This window comes from Apis laboriosa, unplaced genomic scaffold (assembly GCF_014066325.1).
Source record: "Apis laboriosa isolate Shangri-la unplaced genomic scaffold, ASM1406632v1 scaffold45_cov149, whole genome shotgun sequence".
In the NCBI taxonomy this organism is placed as follows: domain Eukaryota; kingdom Metazoa; phylum Arthropoda; class Insecta; order Hymenoptera; family Apidae; genus Apis; species Apis laboriosa.
Window position 1 is genome coordinate 1,887,809 of NW_025223361.1, and position 25,025 is coordinate 1,912,833.

The 25,025-nt window shown below is 31.2% G+C and overlaps 2 protein-coding genes across 2 annotated transcripts; one reads left to right on the plus strand and one right to left on the minus strand.

The window, feature by feature from the left end:
* The first annotated feature begins 348 nt into the window (after positions 1–348).
* LOC122716441 lies at positions 349–23,140 on the plus strand. Its single transcript, XM_043939501.1, has 15 exons — positions 349–588; positions 1,786–2,423; positions 2,737–3,518; positions 5,270–5,507; positions 6,861–6,915; positions 8,842–9,120; positions 9,771–10,076; positions 12,380–12,795; positions 15,058–15,270; positions 16,355–16,717; positions 16,930–17,047; positions 17,716–18,134; positions 18,846–19,064; positions 19,671–20,016; positions 21,526–23,140. The coding sequence occupies exons 1-15, from the start codon at positions 349–351 to the stop codon at positions 21,778–21,780; spliced, it is 4,887 nt and encodes a 1,628-aa protein (XP_043795436.1). The 3' UTR covers positions 21,781–23,140.
* Positions 23,141–23,193: 53 nt separating this feature from the next.
* LOC122716444 (39S ribosomal protein L30, mitochondrial) lies at positions 23,194–24,132 on the minus strand. The gene is made up of 3 exons (XM_043939507.1): positions 23,798–24,132; positions 23,597–23,729; positions 23,194–23,522 (listed from the first exon to the last, which is right to left on the minus strand). The coding sequence occupies exons 1-3, from the start codon at positions 23,905–23,907 to the stop codon at positions 23,229–23,231; spliced, it is 537 nt and encodes a 178-aa protein (XP_043795442.1). The 5' UTR covers positions 23,908–24,132; the 3' UTR covers positions 23,194–23,228.
* Positions 24,133–25,025: the final 893 nt, after the last annotated feature.

The following is a 25,025-nucleotide window of genomic DNA, read 5'->3' on the forward strand; positions in this document are numbered from 1 at the left end:
AATTATCTTTATCTAATTTCCATAATTTTTTTAAATCACGAAAAAATAACGAAATATTATTGAGATTTGAATAATCTATTCTTTATAATAATTTCTATGTAATAATTTTTATCTCGTAAAAAAAAAAAACAAACAAATTATCCAAATTCATCTAACTTTCAACAATTTGGAATCACGAAGAGAAATATCGAAGAACATTTTTTCGAAGCGACTTAAGAAAATAAATTTCCTCGGCGATAGTCTGCTCTCGAATCGCGGTTAAATCGATAAAGCTTCTTCCAAGCTTTTTAACGAGGAAGAATGTACACGTATTCCGCTTAGTTAGGGATTTGCTTCTTGCTTTCAGAGATGCTGAAGTGGACGGTTTCGAGATCATTGTCAGCGAGCAGCTCGACGCCTCACGGTCCACCTAATTTGAACAAGGCGCCCCGTAGACCTTTCAGAGACCTATCCAACACACCTCCTGCCGCTGGGACGAAGACCAGGGGTATATCTGGACAAAATGTCGAAAATATATCGGCAAGAACGACGCCGGTTCGTCGAAGGAGGTGTAGAAGTCATGGCAGCGATATGAGGGCGTATTTTCAGGTATTTTCGATTTTTTTGTCACTTTATTTTTCTGCTCTATCTTTCTCTAATAATCATAATAGATGACACGCGCCAAGGTGATCAGCGAGATAAAGCAATAGGAAGGATTTAAAATTCGCGAGAAATTTTTCACCCTCTGAAGTCTTAATTGTCTGGAGAAAGTTTGAATTGGTGATAATTTGAATTTTTGTACGTAGATTTATTGAAAATAATGTTGATCAACGTTCGATTGATCGATGATCCAAGAGTAAAATATAAATAAGAGATAAAAGATTGTTCCCTTTTTTTTTTTTGCAAGTTCTTAAATCCAGGATTTAAAGTCTAAGAATATATTCGATATTGAAGAATATGATTCATCGCACAATACACATTTTTTTTTTATATTGAAACAATTGGTAAAATAATATTCATTAAAGTTATATTCGTTCAGTTTCAGCGTTTTAAATTGACGAAACAAATATTTTTAATGGTTTTATGATTGGATTTATGAAATTGGCCATTTCAAAGAATCTAGTATTTTATTTTTTAATAGAAAGAATAAAACGATTTTGCATCGATGATAATAATTTCTTTTCTTAAATTTTAAATTGAAACAAATATTTTTAATGGTTTTACGATTGGATTTATGAAATTGGCCATTTCGAAGAATCTAGTATTTTATTTTTTAGTAGAAAGAATAAAACGATTTTGCATCGATGATGATAATTTCTTTGTAAATGGACATAATGAATTAATATATTAATACGTGTTAACATATACATAAATATTAATTTATTATCTACATGTGAATTTTTATAATTTAATATAATATAATAGAAAATATCTATTTAATTTACATTTACGAAATATGAATTTTATTAAAATTCTACGCCACAAAATATACGTGAATATAATATCATATCTATTTTACTAGATTCTTAACTTTCATATCACTGCACATTTTTCTCATTCACACATTGAGTTAGCTTTTTCTCAGGAAATCTGTTTATAAACTCGTTCAAGAAAGCTCATTCAGAATAATTTTTCAAATAACAAACAAACAAACTACGACCTTTCATACTCTTACTGTAAAAATCGACAAACTTTGTTCCGTGTTTGATTAAACCCTGCCCCTATCGATTAAACTTCTTCTGGAAAAAGAGGAAACGAACGATACAGAAAGAGGCAGGGGGGATATTTATCTGAATTTGGTTCCAGGCAACGAAGCCTAATTTGCGGGCGGGCAAACGTCAGTCGATGTCGCAACAACAGGAGAAGTCATCGGTCTCGGAGAGCTTCTATCAGGGGACGCCAAGGGTCGACACCGATATCGGCCCGTTAACGTTCCTCCCTCAGGGCGGCAAGTGTCCCACAGCTCTTACGCTTCCCACGGATCCGGCCCTGTTCATGAGAAAGGCCAGGGCGAAGAATTTCCAGAGTGACAACGAGCTTCCCCAAAATATCGTGAACGAGGCAAGGGCGAACCTTCAGTCGCACGTTTCCGATTTTTTTCAACAAATATCGATGGCCACGAGCCCGGAAGACGTGATGGAGGCCGAGTCGGTCCCGTTCTCCGTCGCCAGACCCCTTTACCCTCCGAGGGGGGTGAACGAAGAGGGGGTGAGGGGGGCGAAGGCGAGCGAGGGCACGAAAATGCCGTATTATCTGCCGAAACTTGCCAAGATCACGAGGATTCATTCCAAATGCAGGACGCCGTATCACGGAAAGGCTTCCTCGGCCGCGAGCAAGGGCAAAGGTCACACGCCTTTGCTCGGTAAACTGTCGAATTTGGCCATCGACCAAGATTTACCTAAATTCGAGAACATGGATAACACGGTTACGGAAGTTCTCAACAGGTAAAACAGGGAAAATCTTTAAATATCTTTTTATTTATTTCATGTATAAAGATCGGAATACGTATTTTGTATTATATATACGAAGAAAAGTAGGTTAGTTAAAATCTAATTTTAGTTTCGAAACAAGGCTTTCAAAAAGAAAATTTCATATTAGATTATCTTTTATTAATTCAAATTCAATTTATGTTGTTAAGATATTATAATAATTTTATTTATTCATCGTGTTTTATTTCATTTAACAATTTAAGATAAGTCAGTTATTAAATCGTAATTGTCAGACTATTCTCTTATATCGTTCTACTTCTTTATTTAGGGAGCAAGAGGTAAATTTCACTGGGAAAACGGTGGCAGAGATCCTTTTGGGAGACGTGGAAGAGAGGAAGAAGGTTCTGGGTAGTAACCAGGAGGAGAATTCGACGATGAAAACGGATCACACCTACGAGACGATCGTGGAACGGGAAGAGACGATGGACGAGGAGGGATCGTGTCACAACGACAGCTCCGTCTCCTCGGCCAGCCAACTCTTGGAGGACCCTTCACCTATGTCCTGGGCGTTCACCTCGCCCACCAACGATCTCGATGGAGAATTTACGTTGAAGAGGCAACGTGGGATACGAAGGAAGCGGCATCGAAAGGACACCGACAAATTGTTCGATGGGAAACGAGCGAAGAGACGTTCCACCAGCCCGTCCACTGGTAAAACGAAAACAGAGGCGGCGCAACCCACTTTGGCAGAGGCTGTGAATCGAAACGTGAAGAAACTTGCTCTGGAAACCGACTTGGACACCACTTTGGACGAGAAGTGTTCGTTCGAGCCAAAAGCATTGTTTTGCGGCCTCGAGGGACGGAAGGAGGAGGGGGTCGGGAGGAAGACGAATACCTGGGATCTGGACAGCCCCAAGTCCACCCTTACCGACGACTTTCACAGCTCGAAATCGTATTTGAACTCGGTGTCGAACACACCCGAGACCCCTTTGGTAGCCACCGTGAGAAGGTGTCTCAAGTTCAGCCCGGAAACCGAACCACCGAAACCGAATTGCCATGGATCAATAGAGATCGAGTATTCGGTCGTGGGCGATCAAATACACGTTCGAGGTGAGCTTGCGACGTGGTGGATAATTTATTTTAAGTGGAATAAGACGAAAGAAAAAGTAGTTTTAGAGTAACTGGAGATGACTTTATAACGAGATTTTTTTATTTTTGAAGAATTTGTTTATGGCTTGGAAATTTTTGGAATTTTGTTACTTATATTCTTTTTCAAGAAAATCAATTTTGAAAATTATTTCTCTGTCTGTTTATTATTTTTATCGTTTATTTTTGTATAAATTAATCTCTTTAACGTCATTTAGTTTATTTTAGAAAAAGATTTGCTTACATCCACGTATCTGATTTCTGTTAAAAGTATTTAATGATAAGAGATGATGTATCTTTAAAATAATTCTCTTTCTCTAATCGGGTCACCAAATTCGTTCCAATGTCAGAAGCCACGCGTCTCAAAATCGGGTCAGTTTTTATGCAATATTTTGATATAGTCAACTTATTTCTATTGATCATTAAGTTACGAACGATGGATAAAAGAAATCAAGGAGTTGGAGCAGAAAATTATATTTGCAAATACGAATGAAAAAAGTTTTCAGATTCGGTCAGTAATAAGTAATTTTATTATTACGTAACTGAAACTATTTTAATTCTCTTCATAAGAAGAAAAATTTACAACACGGAAAACGATCTTAATATGAAAGAAATAATCACGATGATAACTTTAAATTTACTTTTTTCTCCTTCCAAAATTTCCAAAATGCTTTTCACTGTAATATTTTACAAAACAGATTTTTAAAATTAAAATTAATCATACTTTTCCGTATTGAATCTTATCATATCTATTCACTACAATACAAATTAAATTTTAACTTTAAAATGCTCAATGAATTAATAACACAATTGCATCGTTATTAATTTAAAAAGTTACAAATTAAATGTTAATGTTCCATCTTAATGAGAGCGGAACAAAAAGTACAGTAGCTACATATACACGACTTTTATAACGGTGTATGTGCTTTCTTGCGCGATAAAAATCCAACGATCGAGTATCGCACGATATCGCGTGATTACACCTTTCAAGGATTAACGACCGAGGCATTGGGTATATTAATTCCATTACGAGTAGAATCGCGAGGGTCTCGGGGCCGGGAGCACGTCCCTGAAACGCGAGGAGGCATGCGCCAGTCACGTGCCACGAGAGGGGGTGTTTCAGTTGGCACCCCGCGATAGACGACTGTGCCAGTAACCCACAGACCCTGCTGGCAATTCGCTCCCGGTTAGTAAGCCTACCAACATTGATTCTTCGCGGGTACACATCTTTTGCGTAAACAACCCCCGGAAAGCCTTCCAGGCTCCCCCTTTTTCTTGCCACTTTCGACTTTATTCCGAGTAGTGGGCGGATATTAAACGACCCTGTTGATCAATTCTCTCCAACCTCAGAGTATTGTTGGTTTTCGCGAAAAAGAAAAAAAAAAGAAAGGAAAGAAAGAAAGAAAGAAAAGAAAAATTGATTCAATTGAGAAAGAATTCAGAAAAGAAAGAAAGGAAAAAAATTGGAATCGTGGTTGCAGCAAGTAGAGGAGTGCCGCATTGGTCGGACACTTCTCGGTGCGCGTAGTGCGTGTGAAGAAGGAAATATATTATTGGTTTCATTCCTAATTCTGTTCATTCCAACTGTTCTCTATTTTATCGAAGAATTATTAAAAATACGATTTGATTGTGATTAACCATCGTGATCATCGAGAAGAAAGAATCGTGAACGATGCTCGTGTCCTGATAAGGCTGTTCTTTATTGTTTCACGCAGTGATAAGGTGCAAGGACCTGAGAAGGGCATACGAGGGTCCTGTTCACGCTTACGTGAAAGCCAGTTTGAAGAACACGAACGGTGAGGGAGTGGTGAAGAGGACAGCGGTGCACAGGGCAACGCCGAATCCCGTATTCCACGAGACCTTGATACTGCCCTGCCCAGTGAACAACAATCACTGCAGCAGCAAGCCCACGTCCCTGGACATCGCGGTCTGGCACAGAGATCGTCGTGCAAGGTGAGCATGCTCGAAAAATAAAGTGCACACTGGTAGGAAGAGGGGTTGGGGGACACGAGCCTCGGTCGTAAGACGGAAACGTGCTCGACCCCGGAAAACGATTCTTTGTTGATCGTCGACTTGATTTACGGCCACAACGACCGACATGCGAGCCGTCCTCTTTAAATCTTCCTAATCTCTTCGAATCGGTTATATTTCACATTGCCTCGGAATCCTACATCGTGCTTTTCGAGCCTCGATAACAAATGATAATCGGTTAACCCGGTAAGTAGTGCCGCTTCGTATACAGCGCGAGATATTAATCTCACGCAACCCACGTTTCCGTGAATTACACAAGTATACGTTACGGAATATTTACGCTACGTAAATTATCGAGAGAGAGAGAGAGAGAGAGAGAGAGAGAGAGAGAGAGAGAGAGAGAGAGAGAAATTACTTTTGGTGAAATTTTTAGATAAGATCCTTCATCAGACATTTGCGTTTATCAGCGTCATAATAAATTAACGACAGGAAAAAAAATGTAACAAAAAAATATCTTTCGATGTCGTGGTGAAAGGCATTGATCGGGTATATTCTGCATATTGTGGGTGTATAAAAAATAGGCACAAACGAATCAACACGAGGAAAAAGATCGTTTGTATGGAGAAACGAGCAGACGATTGTGCTATCCCACAATGAAACGGTGTATAGAAACAGCCTCTATCTCTGAGGAAAAGATATTGGGGTCAAGAACTATGACTCGTTAATCCAAGACGAACGAGCTAACCAACCTTGCTCCCGATATTCTCTATCAATCTGCCTCGTGTATCTTTCGTAAATGTTATTTAAGAGCATTTTTTTTTATCTTTGCGTTTAAAGAGAGATAGAGAAAAAATAAAAACATAATTTCCAAATTTGAGAATAATTCAAAATAAGAATTAACTAACGCAATGGCCGTGTTCGAATGAAAATATATACGATAATTTATCGGTCGATAAGAGCGGCTTGAATTGGGATAATTTTACCTACCGAACCAATGGTCCATCTAAATACCCAAACGAATTTCTAGGGTATGCGCGGATTCTTTGCGGTAGGAGGGGAATCGATTCCCTGGAAGCGCATGCGCATCGTGTCCGCCACGTGCACTCGATCACATCCGCGCGTCTCTGCAACGGTATACGGGAAATGATAGACCGAAACTGTCCGCCTTCTCCTTTTCCCTCCTCTCCAATGTAAATAGTTAAAAAGTTAAATGCGAGTGTATGTGTCTATTAATAGCTACACACCTGTCTGGTGTAAGTGACCATTAATATTGGTGGACTTTATTTGACGCAAAGTAACATAAATATTCATATTTTTCTCGTTTTCGTGTTTTAGACGTAGCGAGCTGTTGGGCTGTATGACTCTACCTCTACCCTTGTCTCAAGATAAGGTAAATATTTGTATTTTATATTGCTTTTGATAGTATACAGGGCGTTGATATTGCGTTCGTAGAATTTCTATGTTTTCGAAAATAAATTCTAGAGATTAAAATAAATGCAAAAGTTGAAAAATATCGGTTTTATTAAGTTATATGCGATTTGAATTAAATTTTTATTAATAGATAAAGTGAGACGGAAATAAAGTGAAGCGGAAATAAAGGCGGTAGTGACGGAGATAGAGATGTCTCGTGATATCCATCTTTTTTTATCTAATACAAGCTTAAATTGCTTATAATTTAATAAATAAGCTTCAACCGATATTTTTATACGTCAATTTTTATTTTTATTTTAGTTTCTAATAGTAACATATTCTACATTGTATAGTCTAATAGAAGTCCATTTACTTGTCGGAAGACAAACAAATTCATATAGGATGTTTCAGAAATGGATAATATAAATAGATGGGAATTATCTACATTGCAAAAGTGACTTAAAAAAAAAAAAATATTTTTTTTTAAGAAAAAAAGATTTCGTTTTTAAGAAAATCAAGATATAAAAAATTATATGAAATTTGCTCTTAGATATATAATAATGAATCAAATATTTCTGAATAAGATTTTGAAATTATAATAATATTTAAATTAATTTTTTATTTAAAATGGCTACAAAAAATTATTTGCACACCATTGTATTTATAACATTTATAAATTATTAAATTAATTACTTTTAGTAGTCTATTATATTTCATATTATTTAATAATATTTTTATACGATTATAAAAATTTAATATTATTAGAATGAAATGTAGAACATGATAAAAAAAATGTTTCATTGAAAAATAAAAATATCTATCTATAAATAATTTTTATATCCATAATTGTATTTGCAAATATATTTTTAATTATATTATATTATAATATCATATGTTATATGTTTTTCAAATAATAAGAGCTCAATATAATTCAGTTAATCTATCAATTATCAAATTTTTTTGAAAAATTTTTTTAATTTCATAATTTACATAAAATATTTCCAAATTGATAAACTTTTTGCATCAAGATTTGTTATTGTATAAATTATTGATATAAAGGTATACATTAAATTGAACAATGATTCGATAAAACAAAAATCATGTTGGTATAAAACATTTTATGATTTAAATTATGATCTAAATAAAGTTATATCAAGTAATAAATACTATTAATATTTCGTTCACGTAAAAGAAATTTCATTATATCGAAATTGAATAAACTTGGTTAAATTAAAAAAAAAAATAAAAAATAAAAATATCGTTCGATCATGAACACTAAGTACGAAATTGTTTGATACATGTCTGCACGTCAGCTGTTTACAAGGATTCGTAAGTCTTCTTGCCTTAAGGTCAGGGCTAAGCTTGTTACGAATCAAATAATTGGAACGTTACCTAGCAAAGATTCACTTACGCTTTGACCTCGTTAAAGGTGGCAGGTGGCAGGTATCGTTGCAACATTTCGGTAATTTGATCAAAATCGTTCGATTAAATCGTTCCCCACCTTGTGTGAAGCAAAAGATGATCGTGGTGGCCATTTACTGTGCAGTGTTCTTCATCGTTGGGATTCTATTGAAAATATTCATGTTCTGTTGAAATTTCTGTCGTATAAAGTGTAAAATATATATACAGTAAACGATATAAATTAATTTCTATATATATATTTTTTTTTTGTTTAATTATCACGTCGAATATTGATAAAGTAGAATAATAATCGATTAGATGAAAATTAAAATACAATCTTACACGTTAAAGGAAAATTATAATAAATATTCGAGAGAATTATCGACGACAATCAATGGCATATCAATGTTCACGGTATAATTTAATTTTAAGAAATTAATTTTAAAAAATTAATTTTAAGAAAAATATTAAGATTCTATGTTTCAATAAAAGATTGTGCTTTTAGGAAGCGACATGGCATCCGTTAGAAGCGGGAACCGGTCGAAACACGAGTACTCCTTATGTCGGTTTGCCCCAAGACTGTGGAATTTCGCCACCGTTGTCGAAGGACGGAGAATCAGATAATAATAATTCAGGAGGTGAAGATTTGACATATTTGAGGCATCTTGAATTAGAGCCTATCGATCCTTTAACTGGTTTACCTCTGCACCCGGGTTTCACAGCCAAAGGTGGTAGAACACCATGCACTGTCACTAGGAGATTGATAAGACAAACTGCTAATCAGGTAAGTTATAGTTTTTCTTTCTTTCATGAAGATTATCTGATAATCTTGAACTATAATATTAATCTAATCCAAAGAGAGAATAAAGATATATATATAAACCTTCTTTCACAAATCTTCTGATTTTTTTTTTTTGAAAATGCTTTATGAATTCACTATAATTAAATACACTTGATCTATTTATCTTATCAGAATTGTATAATTCTAACTATAATTGTACTTACTTATACATCACAATATACCAAAACCTCAACAATCACTAGCTACTTATAAAATAGTTTTCCACATGTTTTATAAAAAAAATCTTATCATAAATAAGATTCCAACATAAACCTGTTCGATTTCGACACTCACAAACATCTCAAAAAATTACACAATCATTTCGCGCAATTTCCCCGACAGAATCACAGGCGGTCCACTCATAATTGGTATTAACGCAACAAGTCCAAAACTCGAAACAGACTTTTTTTTCTTTTTCGAAAGCCCTCTTTATCCACGGCATTAACGAAAACGAGTCTCGTGCCGTGCTCCGCCTAAGCACCCCTCCATTGTAACCTCCCTCCTCCACGCCTTCTGTACAGTCTCTCCACTCCCGTTATTATTTCTTCCCGTTCATTCAAATTTCCAACCTAATTAAATCTTTCCTCCCATAGATTCCATGGGGATTTTCGCTCTCCTGGGGAAGACCACCCCGTGTGGAACGCGTGGACCCTGGCAGCCCCGCGGAGCGATCCGGTCTGAGGCCAGGTGATCACGTGGTTTTCGTCGACATGACAAACGTGGTGACACGATCGCGGGAAGAGATTCTTGGATTGATCCAGGCTGCCACGAATCAGTTGATCTTGGAGGTCTATCGGAAGGGGAATATTCACTCGTCCATGCATCGGCCTAACTCGATGAACGTTAGCCTGCAGCAATCGATCGGCGGCGGACACCATGCGGTTGCGTTTAACGCCGAGGTCGGTACAGGCGTCCTAGTCTGAGCCTAGCGAACTCAGTTTTTCAGAAAATAAGAGGTTCGCTTCGTTCGAAAGCGGGAACGGGGAGGAAGGATTACGAGGAAAGCTTTTGGTTGATTATTAGCTTGATTATTTGTTTTTTTTTCTCTCTCTCTCTCTCTCCCTCCCCTTTTCTCATCATCATTCTTCCATCTTCGCGACCGGGCGAATGAACGGTGAAACCTCGATTATCCGGATCCTCTTTATCTTCTTTCTTCGAAAGGAAACTGGAAGAAGAGATTTTTACAATGGATTTTTCGTTAAATCGATTATTCTATATTTCGAGGAGAATAATTAGATTATTTAACCAGTATAGTTTTTAAAAATTAGGGATGTACTTTTTTCAATTCTCAAATTGCATGAATTTTTTAACATATAAAAAAAAATGTATACCTTAAAAGTAAATTTTCAATTTCATCCTTTTGCTTTTTTTAACGTCAGTAGATTTTCCAATATTATCTAGAGGATGGATCATCAGATATTATCTCGCTTTACGTCATTGTTATTGTCAATAAGAAAGAATTTTTAAGATAGAGTTGAATGGTTTCAAAAAAGACACATGTTACATAAAAAATATGTGAAAATTATTAATATTTTTTTTAAATGGGATCGTATATTCTTTTTCTCATAATTTGATATTCTTTACAAAAAAGTAGAGTTATTTGTGTCCAAAAATGATTAATTTAAGAGATATTTTAATTTGAAAAGTATCATCTTCTCGTGTTTCCATTAAAAAAGTGCCCATCTATAGAAAAAATAGTGACATTACAATCTTACTCTTTTTAAATTCAACTTTATGTGAAACATTTTTTGTTATGAATACAATAACAATGAATGAAAATCAAGATACTAATTGAAATTGAATTATTTCTACTTATAATTATACTTTTGTTAATTTTACACCAAATCCTGACCAAATATTTCCAATTTCATTTTATAATACAATACTTAATATATTTCAATGTTATTACTATATATGTCCATTATCAATTTCAAATTAAAATTCTATTTCCACTGTTGTGATAGAAAAAAAGAAACTGTTCACATTGTGTTACGAATATAAATAACGTAACAGTGTTCAATTAATAAAAATATTAGAAATAAAATAGGTGTTCGAATAATGGAGGTTTCACCGTACTTGAAAAATCGCGTTAATCGACAAAGAATGTTTTGCGTGTTAATTTAAGTTGTTTGAATAATCAAGATTATAGAAAATGTCGAATTATACTTTGAGAGATTCGTATCGGCCGGATATGTTGAAACATTTAAACCAAGTTTACGCGAGCCGCGACGCGCTGCATGCGTTTCCTTAGAGCTTATTTTTTTTTTATTTTTCGTTGCATGCCAAGATGCCGCGTACAACATCTCCTGTACATTCTTTTCCGTGACTATCTTGTACTTCCTGCGTGCGCGTAATGTACAGCGCGTGTCCGTTTTTTTGTCAGTGGACACGGTTAAGTTATGATACAGTTATGTTTTATTATGTAACTTTCGACAGTTGTCTTTTTTTTTTTGTTGCTCAACAAGTTCTGTTCAAAAGCATTTCTTGTATTTTATTTATTTATTTCTCCATCCCCCTCCCTTGCCCCCATTCTTGATGCTAATATAATTGCAGACACCTCGAATCGAGACAAATATTATATATATTATATATATAAAATCGGTATCCTCGAAATCATGGACTAGGACTTTATATGACTCTAAAAGTAAGTGGGGGAAAAAGAAGAAAATTTTCGAATAAATCGAGTTTAAAAATTGTTTAATAAATTCAAATGAAATCGATTATTTTATACACGAGCGAAAAAATATCGTTGTTTTTGAAAAAATTGAAAAAAATATTTACATTACGTAATATACAATATATATATTTCTCTTAATAAAATTACTTCATTATAGTATCATTCGTAATCGAATTAGTTAATTTCATTTGATTTACTGAGAAGAAAAAAAGTTTTTACGAACGGAAAATTACCACCAATCGCCCATGATTTCGAAAAAAAATATCAATTTGCATAGCATGTACCACATATATATATATATATATATATATATATATATATATATATATTGAAAACGACTATACATAGACTTGCCTATTATCGTTAAATTCGTTAAACATCCCCGTTTAAATATATATTCATAATTAAAAAAAATCTCGTGCATGCGACGCTGCAATAATTAAACAATAAATAAACAATCTATTTATCCTTGAATTGTACGGTTGAACGAATTGGCACGGTTTTTTTGCGATTAAACGGGTCCAGGTGTTCCCAAATCTCGCCCCGGATGCTCCGCCGGAAGAGGAATTGTCCGTGCGCGAGACGCGTTACTGGGGCATCCTGAAGAGCGGTCACACGCGTTTCATGGCGCCCTTAGCGGAGAGGCGGGACGTCCTCTCCGCCGCTGATTACTTGATACTCTTCCAAAACCTGGACGAGTTGCTCAAGATTTCGGAGGAGATTCGCGACGAGGGAGGCGGAGTCGAGAGTTATTTGTGCAGGGTCCCGAGAATCACCGCAGCATACAGGAGATATTTGAGCGGGTTGCAGCGCGCCTGTTGTCTATTGGTCGCGCTCAGGCGGAACACGGCGTTCGCAAAGCTCGTCTGCGAGCCGGCTGTCCCGCATAAAAGGAGGCCCGATTTGACGGGTGTCTTGCTCCTGCCTCTGGAGCACTACAGGTGCGTCCTCGTAAGATGTATTTGTGAATTTTTTGTACTTGTCGAATGGGGAAGTACAGTCAATTGCGGAAATGTTGATGGATATTCATGGAAGTTGAGCGATTGTACTGTTGGATGCAAATAGATGACGATCGTCAGTTTGTATATCTTTGGAGAAAAATGAGAATTCGTGATTGGCAAACATTTGTGAAACATGTTGAGACTTTTTGTTTCGAAGATACGAATGGAAGATGGAATTTATAGGAGATTTGTAGAAATAAAGTGGTATTCAAAAAGGGTTTGAAGATACCATCTTGCATTCAACGAAAACAATTCGAATAAATAATCGATGACAATGATGAAATGTTATGAGTGGACTGTAACGAATTAGATGTGGAGTAATTTTTTTATTAGGAAAATTACTTCGAAAAAAATGATTTCATATATTCAAACATTTAGATTTGTCTTTAAAAAAATTAAATTTCTTTATGCATAATGCATTATATTCTTCATATTAATTTTCATTAAAATTTGATTTTTCAAGATTGAAAAATCTTTTTTTATAAAATAATTGGTATGAAGATTTTTGATTGTACATGGTAGGGGATTTATTCACAGTGAAAGTTGTAAAAATTGTTTTCATCTGCTTTTCATTCCGAAATATATATATTCATTCGAAATGAATAAAGTATATTCATTGAATAAAGTAGAACTAAACTTTATTTTTTGATGAATTGAAATGAATTGAATGAATGACATTTTATAGTGAAGCGACGGATGAATGTAAACTTATCTTTCTTGACTTAAAAATTAATCTTTCTTCAAAATAATTCTTTTGAAATTTCTTTTGAAAGAAGATTAAATTGAGCTTCATTTATTCTTAAATTATTTTTATAATTATTCGAATCTTTTGCAAATTCTATTAAAAGTTATGTAATTAAAGTTCTTGCAGCAAGAGATACATTTATAATAAGTATATTTATTTTTGAAAATTGTTGAATTATTTTCATTAATTTTACATTATGAAGTATAAATAAATACAAATATTGAAAAAAATTAATTAAAAAAATAAGTAATTTAATTCATATTTTGCATTCATATAAAATTTTAATAAAAAATATAATATTATAATTAAAAAATTTAATATAAATTAAATATAAATTATCGCCATTTTATACAAACAATAAAAATATGAATTTGAACCTAGCTCTCTTTTACATTCAACAGAAAACAATATTTTCGATTGATAAAATAAAAATAAATTAGCAAATTACATATTTTATTAATTACTTTTAATAAAAAAATAGGTTTTTTTGATATTTTTGGCAGCTATAAATTTGAAAAATTTACCAATAATTACTAATTATTATGTGAAAATATATATTTTTTTAAATTAATATTTTTTAATATTTAATAATAATTTTACAATTTTTTTTTTATTTTTGTAAAATTATTACAAATTTGTTTTTCTCTTGCTGTAAGGATCTTATTTTATTTTTCATTAAATCTAAATTTCTATCTATCAACGATAAATTTAATATTTTTTTCTCGTTCCTAATACTGGGTTGATGGAGTTATATCGATTTTTATTTGAGAGAAGATAAAGAATTTTAAATAAACCGATCTATTTAAGATAAATTAATTTTATAAGAATGCTATTTTATATTAAAACTTTACTCTTTAAATATAAATTTAAAGATCAATATAGAATAATTATAAATTATATAAATATAAGAAATTTCTATTTTCAATCTTTTATATTATATGAATTTAAAAATAAAAATATAATTATGATATAAAAAATATTTACAATATTTTTGAAATAAAATCAATAAACATTAATTTATTAAATTTTTCGTAATCAAAATTTTGTAATCAAAATTATTACTTAAATTCTGACATAAGAAATAATTATTAAAAGATGAATTAATAAAATTATCGACATAAATAAATTAATAATATATAAATAAAAAAAATTTATTATGTATAATTTTGTAAATTATACAAAGTTTAGATTACTTTAAAAACTGGATAGTTACTTTAATTGTTTTATTTTTGTTTTCATTGAACATCACTGTTTTACAAAACTATTATTTTATAACAAATTGAAATTATTTTATTCAATATTATAAAAACTAGTAAGATAAATATAACGATCGAATTGCTATAAATATTCTATCTTTCATATTTACTGTGAATGAATTATCCACCATACCTATAAAGTTCAAAAATATAAATTGTTCCTTTTATATATAACATTTAACATTCTTTAAATTTCTTTAGAGAGATGACGAGACTGTTGAGTTTGGCATCGCCAAGGAATTGCCAGCAAGCCAGAGATTTAGCTCAGGGTTACAGGGAAGCAACGGCTAATGCCGGTGTAATGGAACCACCACGCGACACAGGAAGGCCTCTTCTCAGTCTGCAAGAAGTTGAATCTCGATTAGTTTTCGCGAGGTGTAAACCATTCACCTTGGCTATGCCGGGTAGACAATGGTGCGTTTAAAAATTCTGCAGAAAATAATTGCAATCAAATCTAGATGACATTTATTTTAAATAACAATTTAAAATAGTTGCACTAATTATTATTTGAAAATATTTTAAGAGATTATGTTTTTTATTTGATTAATTAATTATAAAAATTTGAAATAATAAATTGAAAATTTATTTCTGAAATAAGAGTTCAGAATAAATAAGTATAGTGTAATTATTAGTAAAAAATAGTTCTAATGATATAAATCTTTATGAGAAGTTGATTATTTTTAAATTAAATAACAAATAATAATAATAATAAATAACAAATTATTTCTTTCATAAAATGAAAAATAAATTTTATAATTGTCAATGTATAACTTTATTTTTTGTATGAAATACAACAAACTTTTTCATTATTTATCAATAAGTATGATATGAAATATAGACATCACTTTTAATATAAAATTGATTTATTTTACAGTTGAAAATTGAAATTATATTTATGAAAAATATTGAAACTATTATGTAATAAATATAACAATATATAACATATAATAAACTGCAAATTATTTTTTATATTATTATTGACTAATTTAACTATAGTGAGATACTAAATCATCAATAAATTTGCTTGCTCAACTAAAATTACTTACTATAAGCGTGGCTTTAATGAGTGATATTACAACTAAACAATAAATAATAGACTAATTTAATATTAGTAATTTTGGCTTCAAAATTGAACACACATACACATATATGTATTAATTTCATAAAATTAAAGAACATTTAAATTTAAAGATTTAAACTTGAGGAATTAAAAAAAATTGAACTTGAATTAATCTAACTTCCAGAAATATTTATATTTTCAAAAAGATTATTCTTCAACTAATTTTAATTTTAAAAAGTAATTTTTAAATAATATAATTCTGAAATTAAAAACGTCCATATTTGATTGCAAAAATAGAATTTTCAATACATAAAAGACAACACATATATATACATATACTATGTGTGATATCTATATAATATATCACATATATTAATTATATTAATAATTGTATATAAAATATTATATTAATATAACATATAATATATAATGTTTCAGGCTATTTGGGGGAGCGCTCGCAAAAGTGGAAGGTCGAGCGCGATTGCAACCTTCATGGGCTCTGCTTCTCACCGACTTACTCGTATTTGCTCGAGTCTCCCGGGACCGAGTTTTATTCGTAACCGAGGAGCCTCTCCGGTTGTCTAATATCGCCGAGGCTTGTTTCACCGTCCGAAAAAGACCGACAGAATTTCGATTGCAGATAGCCATTAATCCAGCCGGAAATTCGGAGAACGGTCACGTGGAGGTGAGCAACAGCGGTGGTTGCAGTCCCCACAGTCGTCCAAGAAGGCGAGTTATGGTATTGAGAGCACCGACACCGGAATTGAAGGCTGTTTGGCACAATCTTCTTCAGCGACAGATGTGAGTTGATAATCCAATATCGATGCCCAAGTTTCGTGGAATTCTGATCCGGTACGATTTTTGGATGATTCGTTTGGATGACAAAACGTGATCAAGATGTATATATTTTTTGACACGTACCAAGTTCAGAGCTCGACGAGACACTGATAATCTCGTCATATCTGAACTTTCAGTATTTTTTCGCTTGTCTGTATTAATTCTATATATTTTAGAATCTATGTAAATACAGGCTATGGGGGAACGCCGAGCCAAGACAGTCCAGAAGAGAGTCCGATTACCGGTAGCAATTTCATCACAAACGCGATTAGGGAATCTACGGAAAGCTCGCAGGTTTGTTTGCTCAAATATTTGATTTAAAATAATGTCGTTTTTAAAAACCAGGTTTCGATTGCAAAGAATATAAAATAAATGTAAAGTCGAATTATTATTATGATTATTAATCTATAATGAGATGTTAAATTAGATAACATGAAACTTTGATGAACAAATTGTTGAAAAGAATGCAGAAAAATTCTTATCCATTATATATATACAGTGCCTAATTGTATAAAAATAATGATAGGAAAGAATAAATAATTTAATTATTATAAATACATGACATTATAATTGCTTTTTAAAATTTTATTACACAATTTTATATAAAATTTGAAAGCTTTAGAAAGCTTGAATAGAATTTTGTAAAGACTTTGTAGAGACTGGTTTTAATATATTTACAAAATTTCATATTTTACCTAAGTCATTTTAATTAAACAGATATATTCATAATATATTCATCACTAAATTATTATCTATCTTATTAATTGCTTTTTAAATATCAAACATGAAGAGATCACGTAAATTAATTTATTTATAACAATATATTAATTGAATAAAATTTTGCTTCAAAAATAGTAAATGTTATATTATCTATGTATATGTTTAAATTATAAATACTATTATCTTTTTATTGAAATTCAAAGATTGGAACAATTTGAATTGATTAAATTTTAACTCAACAGACTACCAGGGAATCGCAAAAGCAGGATGAGGAAAAAGATTCACGCTCTGCCGAGAGTATCGACAGTATCGTTAAAAGTTCAAGAGGAGACAATCATTTGGCGCAATGGGTGCGCAATTCTCATCAAATTCCTCCTCCGGATCACGAGGAGGTTCCTATCGAGGAATGGACAGCTGAGCAATTGGCTGCACGAGCGCCAAGAGAAACGAGCAATGAGCCGAGTAGAGAGCGAAACAGCGCCACAGTGGAAGACGTCATAACGGAAGTAATAAATTCTGATATAGAGCAGCAGAGTACAGCTTCGAGCGCGAGTCTCAGTACTGTTAAATCCAATAGTGTAACCGCGAAGAAGAACGGCAGTCTTGCATCTTCTAAGGAGAATTCAACCAGCTCGATTAACATTTGTAGAAGATGTCACAGGTAATAGGAGAATGATGTGACGAAATATCAAATCGAGGAATCTATTGGTGTTGGATTAGGATAAAGGTTATGTCAGTTTTTTGATTTTGATGAGACAATTAATGTTAAATGAACGATATATTATTAGTTTTTGTGATAAATTCATTTTATAAGGGTATTTTATAAAATATTTTATAAAGGGTATTTTATAAAATATTTTATTCTTGATTAAACAGTTGAAATAATTAATTTCGAATTTTAAAAATTTTAAAAATTCGAATCACTTTGGATTTGATGTGGTCTAAAAATTTTTGAAAGTTTTGAAAGATTTACTCCTGATACATTAAGATTAACATAAAGATATTCAATAGAGAAATCAAATAACGTTAATAAGAATGAGAAGTAGATAATAAGAATAAAATAATGAAAATTTTAAATCTTTCATGAATTTTAGGGTTTGAATTGTATTTGAATTCGGATCTCCATATTAAAAACTTTGAATTTTTTCAAAATTGGAGATGATTATCATAAAATATTTATTTTCAATTTCTTAAAATATAAAGTATAAATGCAATTATAAATGCTGTATAAATGCTGTCGTGATTAAACGTACATGTCATTTATCAAATTTCATAAATTAATTTTGCACTTATAAAACTGACATTACTTTCTCACTAATCTAATAAATAAAATATTTTAAGTTAATAATAGATTAAACGTGTATAATTGCAGATCAGGTTGTCCAACACCGCCTTTAACGAGAGATCCATTTTCCCCATTACCTCCAAAGATCTCAGTAGTCCCACCAACACCTGATTTATGCAGGCATAGATTAAGAAATGGTCTGCTCGATAGTCCTGGAAGAAACAGTCCAAGTCATACTTTAGCTGATGGTAATACAGAAGATGGAAGCGAAGACGATCTTGATTGTGATGGTGAACCACCGTACAGGTAAAGTTTAATGCAATATAAAAATATTGTATTAATATCATTAAATATTTAAGAAATTATTTAATGATAATCGAAGAGTTTTTAAAGAAAACATTGTAAAGTCTTATTTAGATTGGTATTAATATATAATATATAAAATATTAATATATTAATATATAAAATAAGTTCGATTTGAAAGTAATTTCGATTCGTTAAACTAATCAAATATTATTTGAGTTCAATTTATAAATATTTACAATTTAAGTTGAAATAATGGATACGTAAAATTGTGTAGAGAATAATTTGTTGTTTGAAAGACATATTATAATAAGAAAAAATTTTAATGTATTGTTAAATTATATTTTTATTTGATGTGTCATTTTGATTATTTCATATCACTTTATCTTTTATAATTAAATTGCAAACATAAGTTTCTTTTACTAATCCACAAAACATCGTATTTCTTATAAATTCTTACACATTTTGAAATTTTTTTTACTTCACTTCTAATTCATATCTATTTTAGATTAATATTTAATTATATTTAACTTGACTAATTTAAATAAAGATTAAATATTAAAATGTTTTCTTTTGTGAATTCTTCGATTATGTTCTATTATCTTCCAGAGTTTTACGAAGATTCGGTACAGTGAGCAGTCTGGATCAGGACGACGAACTTGAGGAGCAAGGAGATGACGATAATCGAGACACCGAATCACCGCCTACGGGTTTAAGAGCATGGACGGCTAGAGCGAGCAGTTATGTAGTCAGTAAACGATCAGCTTTGCTCGAACAACTTGGCGAAGGCATAGGTGGATATCTTCTTCAATCACCAGTTCCTCCAGAAAGAACAGAATTCTCTCTAGATCCAAATGATGAAGAAGGAACAACGTCTGGAGCTACCTCAGGAGATGATATCTGGGGAACACCGACATCTGGTGGTCCCGATGACGAAAGTTTCACCGCAAGTTCGGTAATAATATTTTACGATTTTAATACTATAATATTTTAAGACATAGCTTTGAATCAATTTGACAACTAGAAATTTCGAAATCTGATTGAAAATCGCTTATGCGTGCAATATCCTTTTTTTCTCGATAGCTTCGCTTGTTTGGTTGATCTCATAGCTTTTATAAAAACTTGCTTGTGTATTGCAAACCAATGAAAATATGAGTGTACCATGAATGAAATTGTCAGTTTCTAAATGAATGATAGTAAACTGATATTAAATAAATTTTAAATGATATTTATTTTTAAAAATATATTTTCTCTTTAAAATCTATTTTTTTCATTTATTGAAATGTTCTTTAATTATTTTTGAATAAGTGATGTTTGAATAGGAATTGAAAATAATTTCATATAATATAATATATATAATATAATATATATAATATAATTTCATATAATAATAATTTAAAATTATTTTTAATTATTTTGAAACAAAATGATATTTTCATTTTATGTTATTTTTTCATTTCATTATATAATTTTTCATATTTTTATCTTTTATATTTGAATTATAATGTACGTTTCCTTTATCATTCTATTCTAAAAAAATATTATATTTTTCATAAATTTCTAAAAATTTTGAATTTATTCTATTGCTTCTAATTTATTAATGTTAATTATAATATTTAATATTTTGTTATAAAGATATATATTTTTATTTTAAAAATATTGTAAAAATGTTTTCATAATTTACAAAAATGGCAATTTTATATAGTACAATCAATAATAACTAAAAGAAAACTAAAAGAAAACACTATATATCTATCTATCTAACACATCTATCTAACACAAAGAAAATCTATATATCTTTATATTTCTATTCATAAGTCACCAGATATCTGTTTATTAATCTATTAATAATTAATATTATAAATTGTTTAATATTGCAATAAATATCTAAGTATTTTCTTAATATATATTTGTATCTCTTTAAAGATTTCCTCTTCTAATTGTAAATCTTATAATCTTATAAAACTTGAAAAAATAAAAATATTTAACATTATGATAAACTATATTTTTCTTCAAATTAAAAAATTTTTTTTACAATTTATATACAATTAAAATTGTTATATATATAATGTATTATCTATTTTTTATAATTCTCGATAACAATATCTAAATTATTTTATTTATATTTAATTATTAAAACAATATTTCTTTAATATAAATGATTAATTAGTTTCAATATCATATTACAATTCTAATATTCATTTATCCATATTTCGAAAAGTTTTATTGTCAAATGACTTGTGGACAAATTTGTTTTACATTTTCTTTAAATCTTGCTTCGAAATTTTTATTTAACAAATTTGTATATATATATATATATAAAAGAAAAATAAATAAAATATAATAAATAATATAATTTGCATAACAGATAATCTAGTTGATAAGCTTCGCACGCATCTGCATGATAATGCTTGCCCTTTGTTTGCAAAGAATCACTAGCCCGAACTGTGCCTGACTTCCCTAGCCGCCGCCAGTTGGTGCAGGCAACGTGGTTACTTTTGGCGAAGATAACTACGGTCTTAACCTATCTGTGGACGATGACGCCGATCAAGAATCCGAAAGCGAGGACTGCAATCTATCCGAGCTGAATATGGATCAGTTGCTCGGCAGTGGAAGTCTCAACTCGTTGAGGTGTTTCCTTGGCAGACAGAGATTAGAACCTCTTCCAGAAGAAGAGGATACGTCTGGAAGTGCAAAGGATCAAGTCGGATGGTGGTGACAGCGGTTTCAATCGGCGACGTCCAAAAACGTCGGCTCGAGTTCCGATGGGAATGAAAGGGATCGAATCTTCGCCAGATTGAGCCAGGAGGATGAAGAATTTCGCAGAAAGATAGTCAATCTTCACAGAAAATTGTCGGACGTTGAGGATACTTGTACGAACGAGACATCGGATAGTTTGAAAATCTCGAAGGAGGCGGAACGTTTAAAAGAGCTCGAATCGGTCGCGCGAAGAGCAGAAGAGACTAGAGAAAATAGAGATGCTGAACAAGCGAAGAGAGAAGGATATTTATCGACAGAACTCGGAGACACAAGGAATCGTCGGTACAGAAGAAATGATACACAACACGAGCGAAGAAAACGTATGGAATTCTTTCGTAGAAAATCGAATAAACTTGAGGAGGATTCGGATGATCAGAATGACAATAGTCCCTCAAGAACGACAGAGAAAAATTTTTTAAATAGATTGAGAATAAAACGACGCAGTATGAAGCTGCTTAGCTTTCTGAGCGGAAAAGCTGCGGACAGATCGCAGGAAGAACGTGCCGCGAGATTACTAAGGATGTACATGCCCGAGAAAGGATCCAAAGCACAAAACACTATTTCTATTCATCATACATCCAGAGATAGACGATTTTGGAAGCTTCGAAGTCGAAGACGAACAAATTCTTCTTAAATACGAGAGAGAGGTTAGATTCTCGGAGAACAGTCAAAACAGAAAGAAGAAACAATAGAAAAACAGGACCGATTTCTTTGTTATTAGAATTTCCAGTATTCGAATTATCAAAGTTTTTTGAATTCTATTTAAGCACGTACAAGTTCAGACTTGTTTTCATAGGATCTAGCATAACGATAAAAAAAAAAAAGTTAGGTTTACAATTTCGAGTTTAGACTATTTCTTCGTCTTGTAAACGATTTTAAAAATGCGGAAGTACTTTCGTCAGAAATGGTTAGTCGATTAAAAAATTCCAGAATGTAATTATCGCATTCTGTATTGTAGCGTGCTTGAAGATTTTTAATCGAAAGGTTTTTTTTCCGAGAAATTTAAAACGGTCTAGTGGAATGTTTTTGAGATACGATATTTCGTTTACAGCGTAAGACTGCTCGTCAATCTAGTCTCACTCATTACAATTTAGATGAGGTTTGTTTCATTTTTGGAACACTATATTTCAATAGGTCCGCATGACTGACGCAAAGCGGCACTCATCTTCCACCATAGATCTTATTCGAACATACGAAACAGAGAGAAATTGTAAAAAAAAAAGAAAAAAAAATTGAAATTTTAACATTACTGTTGGTAGGTTGTAACATGGCCAACTGGCTGTAATCAATATACAAAATAAAGTATATTATTTGTTCAATGACTATTTAATTATTTCCTATTGATATGATTACATAATAAATGCAAATAATATTTCATATATATTTATAATATATTTCTAATATTTTTTACATTATAAGACTTCCATTTAACCACAAAAGTTTAAGTTTTTCTTTAATAGTAGCAGATTTTAATACTTTTACAGAATTTTGATGATCCATTGTAGCCTGATAACGTTCAGGATTAATTTTTCCACCAAAATGAATCGTCCCATTATCATGTATGTAATATTCTCTAAAATCATCGATAGTATTTGGTAGATTCTTTGGTAATTTTACTGGAACAATTTTTATTAAATGTTTTACTGACCAAAGCAAATTACACATTTCAGGTGTATTCTTTACAAATATTGGATATCTTTTCTGCAAAAAATAATTTTTATATAGAATATGATAATAATAATAAGTAAAAGCTTTAAAGATTAATTTAATATTACTTTTTCATTTTCATTGAATCCTAAAACTTTGAGTGTGTTTTTTTCCCAATAAGGATTGCCTTTAAAAGGTTTTACTCTATGAACCATTAAAATTTTTGATGGTGTAAATGGAGGATCTACATGATCCTTTTTACTGAAATAAAAATTTCTTTATAATAAAAAATTTATAAATACAAATTAAAAAGAATCTTTTTTTGTTACCGTGGAAGATATTTTACTAAACCATATTTGACAACATCTTTATTCCATGCTTTTGGAAAAGTTCGATGACCACGTACAAATGTTAGCAAAACATTTAAACGACTTGTCATTTTTTATAAATTTAATAATTTAATGTATATATATTAGGTTATGTTAAGTAAATACGGTTTGTTGTCACAATGATCGCACAACGACAATTATTACTATTAATATAATATAAAATTATAATTATTAATTAGAATTTGTTGTTAAAATTGAAATATTTGCACAATAACAAATATTTAGTATTAAAATTTATCAATGTACTTTTATTCACGATATTTTATCCTACTTTTATTCTACCATTTACTTTAACGAGATACCAGCGACATCTATTGGCTAAAATTGAAACGAAATATACATATCGATAAAGTAAAATATAAAAAGTAATAAGAAATAATAAAATAGTAGAAGATTCAATTTCTTTACTTATTTACATTTGAAGAAATCAATAAAATATAAAATTTATATATTTTTTAAACTATACTTACCAATTTTAATTATAATGTATCTAATAAAAATTTCTTTTAATAATTACAAATAAGAGATACATCTTAAAATAATATTTCATTTTTTTTTATTTTTATATATTTTTTATTTTATATATTTTATTTTTTTAATTAATTTATGTATATCATCAGACAAAAAATTTCAATCTTCATGTAGAAAAATTTAATTTTTCATATTCTATACATTAATTAATTTTAACAAAAAAAAAAAAATTTAAATTTAAAAGCAACATTTCAATTTTTATGCATCATATAGTATGGAAAATTTGTCAAAGTATTTTCGCAAACATGACCGTGCGGTATTTGAAAATTGTTCGCAAACTCGAGATATCTAAGAGCATACAACTCGTAGGAATGCATTGTATTTCAACGTAATTTTCGAACGCGGAGAGGTTGTGGGTCGCAGAGCGACCAGGAACGGAACTGTAGAGTCAGGCCAGGAATGGAAGGAATATTTGAATGCACGATGTAAACGAGCTTAGCAGTTATATGAAATGAAAACGCTACAATCAACTGTGTGGCTTCAACTCTTTTATTTTGGAACATTCTTGTATCTCATATTACAAACATAGAAAAAATTGGATGCAGAGATTGTCAACTGTTATATTCTCTGCTTTCTAATATTTTTGCTTAAAATTGAATCCATAAAGTTGACGAATAAAAAAAAGATTTTTCTATTA